At 49.2% G+C, this 16,285-nt stretch overlaps 1 protein-coding gene across 4 annotated transcripts in view; it reads left to right on the forward strand.

Annotated features, from left to right (window-relative positions):
• The first annotated feature begins 5,883 nt into the window (after window positions 1-5,883).
• The window catches only part of LOC105051472 (uncharacterized), a 28,151-nt gene continuing 17,749 nt past the window's right edge, over window positions 5,884-16,285 (forward strand). For 3 of the 4 annotated variants that reach the window (XR_012134512.1, XM_073243892.1, XM_073243891.1), the window contains exon 1: window positions 5,884-7,189. Coding sequence is in view for 3 of the 4 variants with exons in the window: in XM_073243892.1 (XP_073099993.1) it covers window positions 6,744-7,189 (446 nt within the window). In the remaining variant the exon portion in view is untranslated. The remainder of the gene's footprint in view (window positions 7,190-16,285) is intronic. The other variant, XM_073243890.1, reaches the window with a different exon arrangement.

Here is a 16,285-nt window from a genome sequence, read left to right on the forward strand (position 1 = left end):
TGTCTGTAGCCAGAGTCGGGGACGAGGCCCGGCTCCCGTAGGGGTCCGGGCGGAGTCTTCCTGCAATTAAAGTCAGGGGCGAAGTCTGGCTCCCGTAGGAGTCCGGACGAAGCTTACCAGCAGTTGAAGTTGGTGACGGAGCCCGGCTCTCGTAGGAGTTCGGGCGGAGTCTGCTTGCAGTCGGAGTTGTGGGCGGAGTCCGGCTCCCGTAGGAGTCCGGACGAGGTCTGCCTGCAGTCGGAGTCGGGGACGAGGCCTGGATCCCATAGGGGTCCGGGTGGAGTCTTCCTGCAATTAAAGTCAGGGGCTAAGTCCGGCTCCCATAGAAGTCCGGACAAAGCTTACCAGCGGTTGAAGTTGGTGACGATGATCAGCTCCCATAGGAGTCCGGGCGGAGTCTGCTTGCGGTCGGAGTTATGGGCGAAGTTCGGCTCTCGTAGGAGTCCGGACGAGGTCTGTCTGCAGCCGGAGTCAGGGACGAGGCCCGGCTCCCGTAGGGGTCCGGGCGGAGTCTTTCTGCAATTAAAGTCAGGGGCGAAGTCCGACTCCCGTAGGAGTCCGGACGAAGCTTACCATTGGTTGAAGTTGGTGACGGAGCCCGGCTCCCGTAGGAGTCCGGGCGGAGTCTGCTTGCGGTCGGAGTTGTGGGCGGAGTCCGGCTCCCGTAGGAGTCCGGACGAGGTCTGTCTGCAGTCAAAGTCGGGGACGAGGCCCGGCTCCCATGGGGGTCCGGGCGGAGCCTTCCTGCAATTAAAGTCAGGGGCGAAGTCCGGCTCCTGTAGGAGTCCGGACGAAGTTTACCAGCAGTTGAAGTTGGTGACGGAGCCCGGCTCCCGTAGGAGTTCGGGCGGAGTCTACTTGCGGTCGGAGTTGTGGGCGGAGTCCGGCTCCCATAGGAGTTCGGACGAAGTCTCCCTGTAGCTGGCGAGATCAGGCTCCCGTAGGAGTCCGGTCAAAGTCTACCTGCAATTAAAGTCAGGGGCGAAGTCCGGCTCCCATAGGAGTCTGGATGAAGCTTACCAGCGGTTGAGGTTGGTGACGGAGCCCGGCTCCCGTAGGGGTCCGAGCGGAGCCTTCCTGCAATTAAAGTCAGGGGCGAAGTCCGGCTCCCATAGGAGTCCGGACGGAGCTTACCAGCAGTTGAAGTTGGGGACGGAGCCCGGCTCCCGTAAGAGTCCGGACGGAGTCTTCCTTGCGGTTGAAGTTGGTGACGGAGCCCGGCTCCCGTAGGAGTCCGAGCGGAGTCTTCCTTGCGGTTGAAGTTGGGGACGGAGCCCGGCTCCCGTAGGAGTCCGGACGGCGCTTACCAGAAGTTGGAGTTGTGGACGGAGCCCGGCTCCCGTAGGAGTCCGGGCGGAGTATGCTTGCGGTCGGAGTTGTGGGCGGAGTCCGGCTCTCGTAGGAGTCCGGACGAGGTCTGTCTGCAGCCGGAGTTGGGGACGACTCGTGAGGGTTAATCCCGTTGAGAACTTCGGCTGAGGGTATTTTATACCCAACAAGATTCTTTCCAACTAAATAGTTAGAATAAAAATTACTCATTCTTATTCTCATGTTTCATTTTGATTTTGGAGGACAATAAAAATATCATAATCCCTCAAAATCAAATTCTCATGCTTCTCTAATAATCCAATCTTCTTCTTATTTTGATTTAGTCACAAACTAAATGCATCAAGAAATATAATAATTATGATCCCGATTTCAATTTCAAACCGTAAACTTTTGAATTAAAAAAACATGCGAGGGAGATGGATGGTCGTGATCGACTCATATTTTTTAATTATTATTTACAACTTGATAAATATTTTTTTTTTTTATGAAGATGGATAGTTCATACAATTCTAGTACGAATACATCTAACAAAATTAAAAATAAAATATTCTGAGAGCTCATGAAACAGCCGTCCCATTGATCCAAATGACATTGTCCATGTTGTGCCATAGAAAAAAAAATCCAATCCATTACATAGTTTACCTCTCGTTGGATGTTTTTTTTTTCTAGACATAACATTTGTTTTTTTAATAAAAGTGAAGTGTATGCTCACTGATTTATCCATGAAAAGTTGGGTGGGGGTTTAATTATGCAATAAGTTTAGATTCCAAATTTTGCATGAAAAAAATGATTCATCTTCTTTTGTGACATTCATCATTAGATCATACAATAATCATTTCTGTACAGATGGATGGAAGATAGAAGAGGATTGTTGGAGTGCTTTGCAATCTATATAATGCATGATCCAATGATTTGTATCGCAAAAGAAGATCAATCATTTTTTTACATGAAAGATATAATTCGCTCTTTATGCAAATATTTGGGAGTTGGCTATATAGATTGAAAAACATATATGGTTTGATAATTGGAGTTGGGCTTAAGCAAAAATTTTAAAATTAGTTAAATTATATATTTGAATAAATCAATCATTTCGGACCCATGTGTCACTTCTAACTATAGCTTAGTCTTTGGTTGATCTAAAAACTACTTTAATTAGATAATTAAAAATTGACCAGAGCTGTCAAGACAGACCTGTCTGTCCCGACCCGTCACAATCCACCTCTAAATGGGACGGGCTGGTCTGTTTAACTGACGGGATAGGAAAACTCCAACCTAACCCAACTCGTTATGGGCTGCGGGTTAAATAGACCAATCCGCTAAAATTTTTTAAAAAAATCTGTAAATAGTAATATAAATAGAGAAAATATAGTACTAAAAAAGAGAAACAATGTAGTACTAAAACAGCAAAATAAATAAAGAATGATAAGTATCCACATATTTTTATAGATAAAGGAAATATAGTGATCAAGCATCATGAAGTACTGATAGATCGTGAAGCACAAAAATATTATTTAGAAAATATTTGAATAATTTTAAGATTGATAAATAGTAAAAAATTCGATGGAGTAGGCTAATCCGATAGATCCAACTGAAATTGGCAGCTTCGATATGGCTGTTAATTTGTTCAAGATAGCTAGAAATGTATTATTTATCTTGATTAATAACTCGCTAAAGTCTTAAAGCTGGAACATGCAATTAGGAAGAATGGTGGGTGTTGGAGCATGGGGCACCGAGAGTAAGTGCAAATCCTCCACAATTTTGCGCATCTAAAACTTTTATAGCAAAGGTATGTGAAAATTCTACCAAAAAAAAAAAAAGTACGTGAAAATTATTATTACTTATGCAACTTGGGGCCGCATCAAATGCGTTAGGATGGCAGAGACCCGAGCTTAGAGAGAGGAAGAAAAACCCGTCACTAGGGCTTCTTCTCCAGGGGAAAAGAGGCCGATTCAACTGGTGTTCGACCAATTTCGGTGGGATCTTCGTCGTTAGGCTGCGGTGGTGGTCCAGACCGAAGACAAGGTGAGGCAATAGATGAGAATCCGAGCTTCCCTGTTTCGACGGAGAAGAACTCCGTGCGAAACGAGAGTGCTGGAGATGGAAGTTGATCGCCGGATCTTGATGAGATTTACTCGCTGGACTTTGTTACGGGTCCCAATCTCAAAGGGACAAAGGCGGATAAGGAAAAATCCATTGATAGGCCAACTTTGAGCCTCTCGACGGACGTCTCTAGGAGATGGTGCGACGGACTCTACTACTGGTCCTGTTCTTCCACGAGATGTCTCTCATTCAGAGCGAGGGAAATCGTCCGATGCTTCTCAATCAACCTCATCCCCTCGTGTTGCTCCGCATCAGACCGGAGGATCGACGTCGGACGCACCCCAGTCCTAGGCACAGGTTGTGCAAGGGATGGGCAACAGAGGATGAAGTGGCGGCTTTGGAACGAAGATTTTCTCAGGTGATTGTGTTTTCAGATGAAGACAGTGACAAATCTAGCATCCGCTGGCATAAGGCTCTGATTGGTAATTTATTGGGTCGAGGCTTTTCTTTAAATTTTATCCAAAAAGAAATGAGATTGAAGATCTTCATGCCTCATCCCTATCTGAGGGTCTTCTTCTCTTTGAATGCCCCTCGGTGGAGATCAAAACTCAGATTTTGGACCGAGGACCATGGACTCTTGCAGGGCAACTTCTTGCCCTGGAGAGTTAGAAACCCAAGTTTAAGCCGAGCAGAGACTCTGTCCGGCGAACTCGTATTTGGCTACGGCTTTCTGACCTCCTGTAAGAGCTCTAGGACAAGGATAAAATTCTGAAAATTGCATCTGCCGCGGGTACCCCTCTCTATATTTAGATGACTGGACTGAATCCTCCACTTGCATGGGATATGCTGGAGTTTGTATGCTCACAGACATTACTAAAAATATTGAGTCTGGGTTGTTTGCTGTGCACCACAGCACATCGTCTATCGTGTGATGGATGATCATGCATGAATGCATATTTGTTGCCATACGGTACATAATATATCGTCTATTGTGTGAATGGACGGTCATGTATGGATGTATATTTATTGTACATGATCATATATGGTTGTTCATCCTGCGATAGGCGATGTATATTATACACCGCATCATACGGTGCACAGGACTCAAAAAAAAATATGGTACGGTGCACAGCAGATGGTCTGCACTAAAAAATATTTATCCAGAGACCCGAGTGCGGGTCAAGGACACACTTTGGTAGCAATTCATTACTGGAAATGTGTTATTCCTGTGGGAGGCTGAGGCAAACCATAGAGTCCTGCAGCCATATTTCATCAAGAGAGCCAGATAGTAAACTGGTGTTTGGCCCTTGGATTAGAGCTGCGAGGGTTCTAATGGACTCGTCGTTACCTCAGGTTGGTCAAGCTGCTACTACTCATCCTTCTGCTAAAGGATTCTCTTCAAATGACCAGACGCAACCAAAGAAGATCTTTAAGAGATCTCCTCCTAAATCTCAGTCCATCACTGTTAATTCCTTGACCCCTTCAACTGTAACTCCTTCGAAATTCTCCCCTCTAGTAACTACTTTTAATGAGAACTCAGAAGAAAGCCAGCTCATGGAGGTCTCTGAATCTGCTGCTTTATCTATATCCAAAGAAAAATGAAAGCGATCTCCCCCAAAACCTGAATTGCATAGATCTCCTGGATCCTCTCCACTATAAGCAAAGATTTTGGTGGTTGAAGAATTAGAAAATAAGCAGCATGACGATGCTCCTAAGGCTCCTAAACAAAATATTTTATCAACAAAAGTCTTTAAAGAAATCTAGAAGCCAATTAGTGGATCCACTTCCTCTATTTCTCAACAAGAACAAAATGCAGAGACCATGCAAATGGAGATTAATGCTACAAATCAACCTGGACCTTTTGCCTCATCTACCTATTTAGGTAATTTTGTTTCGGTTGCCCCTCTCTTTGAAAAGTTGAAAGATAAGTTAGCTGGGGTGGATTCTCCCATAGATTTTGTTCCCCAACATACGCTTGCTAAAGAACCCTATATAGAAGCCATTTCAGAGGCTATAGTGCAGATTTCTTTTTGGGGGTGGGGGGGGGGGGCGCATAGCGGGGGAAGACATCCAAATCCCTATGAAAATCCTAGCTTGGAATTGTAGAGGCGCTGCTAAGTGCCCCTTTTATCAATTTTTTGAAATCTCTTTTTTGTCAATATAATTGTGATATATGCTGCACCCAACACCTTCCTTCCCATCGATTGATATCGTGCCTGAGCCATTACAACAGTGATCAGAAGTGACACACATTTATGAGAGGCATGGAGAAGACTCTAATATCTTAATATATGCACCTTTCGATAGTTGTGATACTTGTATATATATATATATATATATATATATATATATATATATATATATATATATATATATATATATATATATATATATATATATATATATTTTACTAAAAAATTTTATAATCATCAACTATTGGATTACATTATTTTGAAATTAATATTACAATTTTTTTTAATCTGAATGCACATGTTATAATTTCTATTGACTGCACAAAAAATTAATTATTGAGCTTGATATAGATTATATGGTTGGAGTTTAGGATTATCCATCATTTCTAAGATATTCTGTCATATTAATTATAAATAAAGTTGAAAAAATTTGAATTTATATTTTAAAAAAATCAAAAATATTTGAATAGATAAAGATACTTGGAGAATACCAAAATTAGCACTTCATCAAGTTGAAGATGCAAATAATATTTTTTGAAAGTTTTGGAAATTAAATTGAGACTTCAATTTTGGATATGAAGGGGTGACCACTAGGTCGTTCTTTTTTGGATGGCATGTTGGTACGAACGTTTTATGGTTGGCATGCAAAAAGAGATGATCCGTGCGAGGAGTGATTTAGCTTTTTTTTATTCTAGTTAAAGTCTTAAGTCGTCCTATGATAGGTCTCTAATTGCTGACTTCACATCCACATGGTGTGAAACTTGATAAATCAGCACATAAAGTCATAGGACGATTTTGTTTCGAACAGTATTTTGATAAATATTTTGAGAAAAATATTATTTTTATATTTTTTTAAAATAAATATTAATTCAATAAAAAATTATAAAAATATAAAATAAATTATTTAATTAGTTGATAATTATAGATGAATATTACAAAATTTTATATTAGTACAAGAGAAAATGATAATTTTTTACAAGATGATTGTACCTTACAACTTAAAACAAACTCATGCCATACATTTACAGCAATAATCAAAGCTCTCATCTTGTTTCAATAGCGGATGGTGTTTAATGCGCCCGCCCCCCCCCACCCCCACGGGCCCTTTTTTTTTTAAATCAAAGCCACATGTTAAAATAATGGATGAACGATAACATTGTGACAAAATAATAGCAGTCAAACATGACCCGTGAGTGCCCTAAAAATGCATTTGTACCTCAAAACCATTATTCTCTGGGATGCATTTGGTACCCTACTTTCCTGTTCTGGTTACTAGTAACGAATCTAACCACCTATCCCACCAATCTCATAAACCTGATCAAACGGACGCAATCAACTAAGATCACCAAACCAACGGTTGAGATTTCTTCAATACAAATCTTAAACGTTGTGGTGGCTTCACGTATCACACATCTCCTTCTAGTTCTCTTTCGAGCGTCGGAAAGGTGGAAGGAACCGAGCAGCAAAAAGAGAAGCCAATGCTGCCATGCTGATTATTATTACAACCGAGAAGAAGACGACGCCATGAGGAACGCAAGAGAAGAGGAGAAGAAGAAGGAGAAGGGAAGCAGCAATGCAAGGTCCAATCTCGAGTCGAGGTTCAATCAGACCCTCAGAATTGTCCAGGAGTACGATCTTGATCCACTCTTTTCATTAGCTTCGCATTAGATTTGTTCGCTTTTAGCTTGTCTCGGATGATGCCGAAACCCACCGATTCTTGGCGGAAAGTCTGTTGATCTTGTGATTTTTCAGTTTTCTGATCTATTTTTACGTTTTTATAGCTCGGGATTGCAAAAAGATTAAATCTTGTTTGTTCTTTGCGTGTTTGATCCTCAATTTTGATGGTATGTGTAGAAAATTGATCTGGCTTTGTGTTAAAATAAGCTTTCGGTGACTTTGGATGTGAAATTATTTTGAAATGGTGTTTTTAGAATGGATCCGTTGTTTGGAAATCTTGAAAGAATTCTTCTTCCTTGGAAAGCTTTCATGAGGTTTTCAGGTATCGGAATCTGACACTGTGTGGCTGTAAATCTTGAGAATTCTAGAACATTTTGGCCATTAATGCATCCCTGTCTGTGCTGTAATGACAAGTGTTTATGAAGTGTATATGGAGATTATGGTTGATTCCCGCAGCAATCGGATGTTTAGGTATATAAAATTTTGTATTCCGCTTGATTGCTCAAAGTTCCAATAATCGGTGAAGCAAAGAATTTAGTTGTTAATTAATCTTCAACTTCTTAATTTGATTAGATCAACTCTCAGTAATGTTTTTACACGGAGAAAAAAAGAAACTTGAATTTGTCTGTAAAAAAATTCACTTCTTTTCTTCCCTCTCTTCTTTTAAAGAGTTGTCTATCTGCTTCTGTTGGGGAAATACCGACCGACCCCACTCACGCCGACTCATCGTCGGGCCTACATGACCGGCGCCCGACTCTGCCGACCGATGGCTGCCATTACCGACCGACTGAGGATACGTCGGTCGGGCAGACCCTCTCCTCTCTCCCGATCGGCTGCACTATGGAGTCCGATGCCCGACTCTTGCAGCGCGTCCGACTGACTGTCGGAGGGGTTCCGAGTTTCCACCCGACGTCCCTCAACTAGCCGCCGACCTATAGTCGGTCGGCTCCTTCAAATGCCGTACGACTGTCGGAAACTGTCACTCCTGACAACGGCATGCGGCACTGCCGCCTAGGGGCATTATCCCACCTAAGGCATGGGTCAACCCTAGCGATTTGACAGCCCACGGCGATTTGACAACCTCACGCTGACTCTGACAGTCCTCAGTGAGTTGACAATTCTTTGATTGTCTGCGCCATTAATGACGGCGCCATACCATGCTCCACTATATATATCGGGGAAGGCAACAGTGCTGGGAGGTCCTTTTGAAACCCTTGAATCCCTCCTCCTCTCTAACTCTCGCTCTTACACTCTCTCTCGTTGAGCTTCTTGATTCTTTTCTACTATTGCCTAGTCTCCTCACTGACTTGACCGTCGGAGGGTCCCCGCCGGAGCCACCTGCGATCAGTGCGGACTTTCTTTTGCAGGCGCTCGTTCCCGGCGATCAGGCGACGAGGGGATTGGCCGCAACAGATTGGCGCGCCAGATAGGGGGAGCGTAGTGCTTCATCGACAGCATCAGGGATTGTAACCCCCACGGAACTCGAAACATCTCCTAAGATGATAAGAACAAGAGCTCAACGGTCGAGAGTCACCGGATCGGCGAGGCGTTCTTCTCGTCGGGAAGAGGCCTCTCCTCCACCCTCCATGGCGGAACCTAGCTCTCCGCATCCTGCGGTGACCACGGAGGCACAGATCACGGTGATTGTGCGGCAGATGACCGTACTGACAGACGCAGTCAAGAGCCTTCAACAACAACCAATCCGACTGCCGCTCTCGCCGGCCGAACAACCGGTGGCACGTCCGATGCCCTCCAGGAGCTGCCGCCGACGCCCGCATCGGTCTCCGTCGCCTCCTGGGGAGCATCTGTCACAGCGCTCCCACCGAGAGGAGGAGAAGCGGCCGCGGTGCGACGCCCATCGGTCTCGACGGCCATCTCCCTCCCAGCTGGAACGAGCAAGGAAGGAGAAGCGACTGCGAACACCGTCCGCTTCTCTCTCGGATTCCTCCGGAGACTCCACCCCCGGGATCTCTCAGCACCGACGGATCGACGACTACGAACGCAGGTTCGAAAAAATCGACCGTCGGCTTGACCAGCTGCAGATAGACGGACAGAAGTCCTCGAATGACGTCGACTTCCAGACCGCCCAACCTCTCTCCCGACTCATTCTCGACGAACCGATCCCCAATCGGTTCAAGATGCCGCATGTGGAGCCTTACGACGGCTCCACCGACCCAATCGACCACCTGGAGAGCTATAAGGCTCTCATGATGATCCAGGGGGCGACCGATGCTCTTTTTTGCATCGGCTTCCCCGCCACACTCCGCAAGGCTGTCAGGGCCTGGTACTCCGGTCTTTGCCCCGAAAGTATCCACTCCTTTGGGCAGCTTGAGCATTCTTTCGTGGCTCACTTCAGCACCAGTCGGAAGCCGCCACGAACCTCGGACAGCCTCTTTTTCCTCAAACAGGGAGAAAATGAGACGCTCCGATACTTTGTGACGCGATTCAACGCGGCCACGCTCGAGGTCCGGGACCTCAACGAAGACATGGCCATTTCGACCATGAAGCGGAGGCTGAGGGCATCCCGATTTACTTATTCCTTGGACAAGATCCTCCTCCGAACGTACGCAGAATTGCTGGAGCGCGCATACAAGTACATGCGCGCAGATGAAGGAGCTTCCGACCGACGTCTGACCGAGTCTAAGGGCCCAAAGGAGAAGCGAAGGAAGGATCGGCCCCCGCCGAGCCTAGCAGGCCCCCGACCGTCAGTCGGGTCTCACCCCCACAACGGAATCAGAGGTCGCCCCGACGACGGAGTCCAAGGCCGACACGCCCCAGGTATGACTCCTACACTCCTCTCTCTGCTCCTCGTGCGCAGATTTTGATGGAGATCGAAGGGGAAGAGTACCTGCGGCGGCCTCCGCCGCTGAAGGCAAAGGGCCTCGACCGGCGGAAGTACTGTCGATTCCACCGGGGCCACGACTACAATACCGAGCAATGCATCCAACTTAAGGATGAGATCGAAGCTCTCATACGCCGGGGATATCTCGGCAAATTCCGGAGGAACCCGCCGACTCACCCCGTTGCCGACCAACGACCCCAGCCGACTGAAGAAGCAACAACTAATCAGCCTACGACCGGGGTCATCAATATGATTTCCAAACGACTGGGCCCGGGGACGTCTGCTGGAGGGGAGCCAACGAAGAAACTGCGCCCGGACGATGTAATTACTTTTACAGATGAAGATGTTCGAGGCATCCAGACTCCCCATGACGACGCTGTTGTTGTCTTGGCAACAATAGCAAATTATGATGTGAAAAGAATCTTTGTAGATAATGAAAGTTCAACGAATATTTTGTTTTACTCGACCTTCTCTCGGATGCGACTGTCGACCGACCGACTCAAGAAAGTCTCTACACCCTTGATAGGCTTCGTTGGGGATGCGGTCACAGTGGAAGGGGAAGTTACTTTGCCCGTGACGGTTGGAACCGAACCACGACAAAGCACGGTCCACTTGACTTTTGCGGTCGTCCAAGTACCCTCGGCCTACAACGCCATACTTGGAAGACCCGGACTAAACGCCCTCAAGGCGATAGTTTCGACGTATCATCTCCTGGTTCGGTTCCCGACCAAAAATGGAGTCGGGGAGATGCGCGGAGACCAACAACTCGCCCGACGATGCTTCCAGATCTCCGCTTAAAATGAGGAGTTGAAGGGCTCCCTAACAGTCGACAAGTTGGACCAACGAGAGGAGGAAGAATGTGGTGAACCGGCCGAACAGCTTGTTCCCATCCCGATAGCGGAGAATCCCGACCGAAAGGTATGGGTCGGGTCTCAATTACCCGACCCCGAACGACGGCGGTTGGCGGAGCTGCTGAAGGCCAATGCCGACATATTCGCTTGGTCGGCAGCTGATATGTCGGGCATCCCCCCGGAGACAATAACACACCGACTCAACATCGATCCAGCGATGAGGCCGGTGAGGCAGAAGAAACGGTCTTTTGCTCCTGAAAGACAGAAGGCCATCGACGAAGAGGTGGACAAACTACTCGAGGCAGGCTTCATCAGAGAAACTACATACCCCGATTGGCTCTCCAACGTCGTTATGGTCAAAAAGGCCAATGGGAGTTGGAGGATATGCATCGACTACACCGACCTAAACCGTGCCTGCCCGAAGGACAGCTTTCCACTCCCAAAGATCGATCAGCTGGTAGACGCGACGTCCGGCCACCGATTGCTCAGCTTCATGGATGCTTTCGTCGGATACAATCAAATCCGGATGGCGCCCGAAGACGAGGAACACACCGCCTTCGTGACCGCCAAGGGCCTCTACTGCTATAGAGTAATGCCCTTCGGGCTGAAGAATGCTGGAGCCACTTACCAGCGACTCGTCAATAAGGTCTTTAAAGACCAAATCGGGCGCAACATGGAAGTGTACGTGGACGACATGCTGGTAAAGAGTGCACAGACCGCAGATCATGTTCGAGATCTCGAAGAAGTTTTTCGCACTCTACGACAACACCGAATGAAGCTGAATCCGACTAAGTGCGCTTTTGGAGTGACTTCGGAGAAGTTTCTCGGGTTCCTCATTTCTCAACGTGGAATCGAGGCCAACCCCGAGAAGATCAAGGCCATCATCGACATGCGGCACCCGAACACCAAGAAGGAGGTCCAGCAGCTGAATGGAAAAATCATCGCTCTCAGCCGGTTCATCTCTCGATCGGCTGAAAGATGCCTCTCGTTCTTCAAGACCCTGAGGCAGGTGAAGGGCTTCTCTTGGTCGGATGAGTGCCAACGGGCCTTCGAGGATCTGAAGAGGTATTTGGCTTCTCCGCCGCTGCTTGTGAAGCCGGAGGTCGGGGAGACGCTGTATCTCTATTTGGCCACTTCCCCCGAGGCGGTTAGCTCGGTGCTCGTCCGAGAGAACGAGAGCCGAGTTCATCAACCTATATACTACACCAGCAAAGTGCTCCGTGGTGCCGAAGCTCGGTACTCGGAGACAGAAAAGATGATTTTTGCCCTGACCGTGTCTGCGCAACGACTCCGTCCATACTTTCAAGTGCATGCCATTGTGGTCCTCACCAACCAGCCTCTGAGGGCGATATTGCGCCGACCCGACACATCGGGACGACTGGCGAAATGGGCGATGAAGCTCAGCGAGTTCGACATACAGTACCGACCGCGACCTGCCTTAAAGGCCCAGGTCCTGGCCGACTTCATTGCAGAATGCCTGACGGCCGACCGAGGATCGGGAGGCGAGAACCCCGGAGGAACTGCGATTTCTAAGCCTGACCCGGGGTCCACCTGGGTACTGCACATCGACGGAGCTTCAAACACTCAGGGGAGCGGGGCCGGATTCCTGCTCACTAACTCGGAGGGGGTAGTCACTGAGTACGCCCTCCGATTCGACTTTAAAGCCTCCAACAATCAAGCCGAGTATGAAGCGCTCCTCGCCGACTTGAGGATAGCAAAGAAACTTGGGATCGACAGCCTCCGAATATTCTCCGATTCTTAGCTAATCGTGGGGTAGGTCAAGGACGAATTCGAGGTGCGAGATCCAGCCATGGCAAAATATCTCCAGAAAGTGAAGGATCTTGTGGCGCGCCTTGGATATTTCGAGATCTCCCATATCCCCAGGTCGGAGAACGCCCGGGCCGACGCACTCTCCAGGCTGGCGACTTCAGCTTACGACGCTTTAGGCCGGACGCTCGTGGAGAATCTCGAGCGGCCGAGCATCGACAGGGCCGAGGAGGTGCTACAACTGACGGCCGAACCAAGCTGGATGGACCCGATTGTTCGGTACCTGACCGACGGGGTTAGTTCTGAAGATCCCACGGAGGCCAGACGGCTCCGATGGTTGGCCTCCCAATACGTGATAATGGATGGCCGACTCTACAAAAGGTCGTTCTCCCTTCCCTTGCTCAGATGCTTGGGACCGACCGACGTAGACTATGCGCTCAGAGAGGTGCACGAAGGGATCTGCGAAAATCACTTGGGGGGCAAATCCTTGGCCTACAAGGTCCTGCGGCAGGGTTACTACTGGCCCACCATGAGGAAGGATGCGGCTGAGTTGGTTCGGAAGTGTGAGCCATGTCAGAGGTACACCAACGTACAACATCGACCAGCCAGCCAAATCACTCCTATTGTCGCCCCATGGCCCTTCGTCCAATGGGGGGTCGACATTCTCGGTCCTTTCCCTCCGGTATCTGGCCAAAGAAAGTTCATAGTCGTCGCCATCGACTACTTCACCAAGTGGGTGGAAGCCGAGCCTCTGGCGTAGATTACCGAGCGGAAGATGGAGGACTTCGTCCAGAAATCCATCATCTTCAGGTTCGGATTGCCGCACACCATTATCACCGACAACGGACGACAGTTCGACAATCAGGACTTCAGAGACTTCTGCGTGAGATTTCACATCACGCACCGACTGACTTCGGTCGGGCACCCACAGTCCAACGGTGAAGTCGAGGTAACCAATCGGACCATACTGCATGGGCTCAAAACCCGACTGAATGAAGCTAAAGGCCTTTGGGTCGAGGAGTTGAACTCCGTCCTGTGGGCATACCGGACGACCCCCCGTGTCCCGACCGGGAGTCACCTTTCAGTTTGGCCTATGGGACGGAAGCGATGATACCGCTCGAGATCGGGCTACCATCAACTAGAGTCGAGCAGTACCAAGAGCCGGGCAACTCTGAGTGCCGGAGAGCCGATCTAGACCTCCTCCCCGAGCTTCGGAGCGAGGCTCAACTTCGCATGGCCTCTTACTGACAGAAAGTGGCCCGATATTACAATGCCAAGGTCAAACCAAAGCTCTTCAGGCCTGGGGACCTAGTCCTAAGAAAGGCAGAAGTCTCGAAGCCTCTAGACCAAGGGAAGCTAGCTCCGAACTGGGAAGGGCCCTACATGGTAGCAGACACCTACGGGCCGAGAGCCTACCGGCTGGAGACTCTGGAAGGGAACCCCATTCTCCGGACCTGGAATGCCGACAACCTAAAGTTGTATTACCAATAAACTTTGTACCCGTTCACTCGGAATATAAATTCAGTTTCAAATTTCGGAGTCTGGAATCTCGACTCTTCGACTGTTGGTCGGCGCTCACTAAGAAGTACGAGCCCCGACGTCCCGACTCGGACTTAACGTTCCACTGGGGACCGACGGTCTGATCACCGATGATGCATCGGACGCTTACAAGGGCCGATATATCCATGACAATGGGAGTTACACTCCTTCTACGGTCGAACTCTCGGGCCAAACGATCGGCTGACTCGCCGATTTAGCCCCGACCAAGAAAGGCAAAACGCCGACGCAACCACTGTCGCGTTCACGACTCACCGACCGAGCAACGGCCGGTCGAAGGATATTCGGCTTACCACCGTCTATCACGCAGCGCGACGTAAGTACCCGACGTAAGGGTATTGGGATCCGACTTGTCATCGCTTCCCCGACTAAACGCGTCAGACGCCATACGACTTGTCATCGCTTCTCCGACTAAACGCGTCGGACGCCATACGACTGAACGCATCGAAAGACATTCGACTGCCGGACCCTATGAAATGATCCGACCATCGAGTCTTGCCCGATGGTCGGTCGGCTTTCGACTCGATGAACACGCCCGACTCATAACCGGGCGACAGACGTCCGACTTAAGCCCTCGATCGTTGGATTATACGACAATCGGAAGGCTGATCCAAAGTCGGAATTCGCTCTGCCTTTGCAGCGGCGCGCGCTACCGAACGTCCTAACTAATCTATCGGGCTAGCGACTTATGTGTTCAAAAGTATCCCACGACACATGAAAGAAGAGAGACATACAAAGGAGAAAGGTTCAAGTTAAAAAAATTTTGACTTCGATTTCATTGAAGTTCGGGTTAAGTTTACAAAACTGGGCCGAAGCCCGAATACAAGTATAATATATAGAAGTAAAGAAAAGTAAAAGACCGACTAGTCCTCAGAATCGGCCTCTTCCATCGGGCGGAGATCAGGGACGGTCGGCGAATCTACTCGGGCTTCAGGAGTCGGGGCTGCTTGACCTTCGGTGGCCTGCTCCGCATCTGCTTCGGCTTCCGCTCTGGTGGTGCGACCTCCCGGCGATGGGTCGGCCGTCTCCTCCGCAGCTGGGGCCTCCGGCTCTGGCGGAACGATGCTGCCGAGGTCGAGCTCCGGGTACAAGCTCCGAACGGCTTTCCGAGCGTCCTCGTACCCCACTCGGTATGAGAGGAAGCCGCTCTCCAGAAGTTCTTCCCAGTACTCTTCCGAGTCGCGGAAGTCTTCTATAGCCCGACCCATGGCTTCCTTCGCCGACTCCGCTTCTGCCCTCGCGATGTCTGCGTCGGCCTGAGCGATGGACAGACTTTCTTCGGCCTTAGCGAGGTTCCCGAGGCTTACTCGGAGCTGCTCACGTTCAGCCTTGAGCTCCTTGGCGAAGCTGTCCCTCTCGTGACGTAGTCGACGGACGGTTCGGGACTTCTTCTTGGCGTCGTCCCGAGTCGACTGCAGCTCGAACTCCGAAGTCGCCAAGGCGCCTGTGAGTCGGGAGACCTCATCGGTAAGACGAGAGATCTCCCCTTCAAGCCGGCCCTCCCGGTCGACCGACTGCTGCAGCTGGTCGACCAGAATGACCTTGTCGGCTTCGGCAGCCGCGGCCTTGTCTTTCCAAGCCGCGCGCAGATCGCCGAATTTTCGATATCCGGCCTCTAGCTCGGATATGTTATAAATCAGCTGCACAAAATAAAGCCGACCGTCAGAAGACCGAACTTGCAGGAACAATAATGAAAACAAAGAAGAGGGAGACTTACCCGGATCATCGTCGGGTAGAATGAAGACAGCATATCAGAGATCCGCTGATTCTTCATGGCCTCGATGTCGGTCGGGAGAAGGAGCGCCTGGCATAGCCGTCTGGCCAAGTCGTGGTTGGCCAGGCCCGACGCTCCTTCGGGAAGTGGAAAGTCGGTCGACGCCCCCCACCGGCCGACCTTCCTTCGTCGCCAGACGCCATCGGGCCCTTCCCTCGGGCGGACATCCAGGCCCTGATGTCGGAGAAGGATGGCATGCTTGAGCCCGATCGAGTATCCCCCGAAGGCGCGGCGGCAGCGGACGTGGGTTGTTCGG

Source organism: Elaeis guineensis, chromosome 9 (genome assembly GCF_000442705.2).
Source record: "Elaeis guineensis isolate ETL-2024a chromosome 9, EG11, whole genome shotgun sequence".
NCBI lineage: Eukaryota > Viridiplantae > Streptophyta > Magnoliopsida > Arecales > Arecaceae > Elaeis > Elaeis guineensis.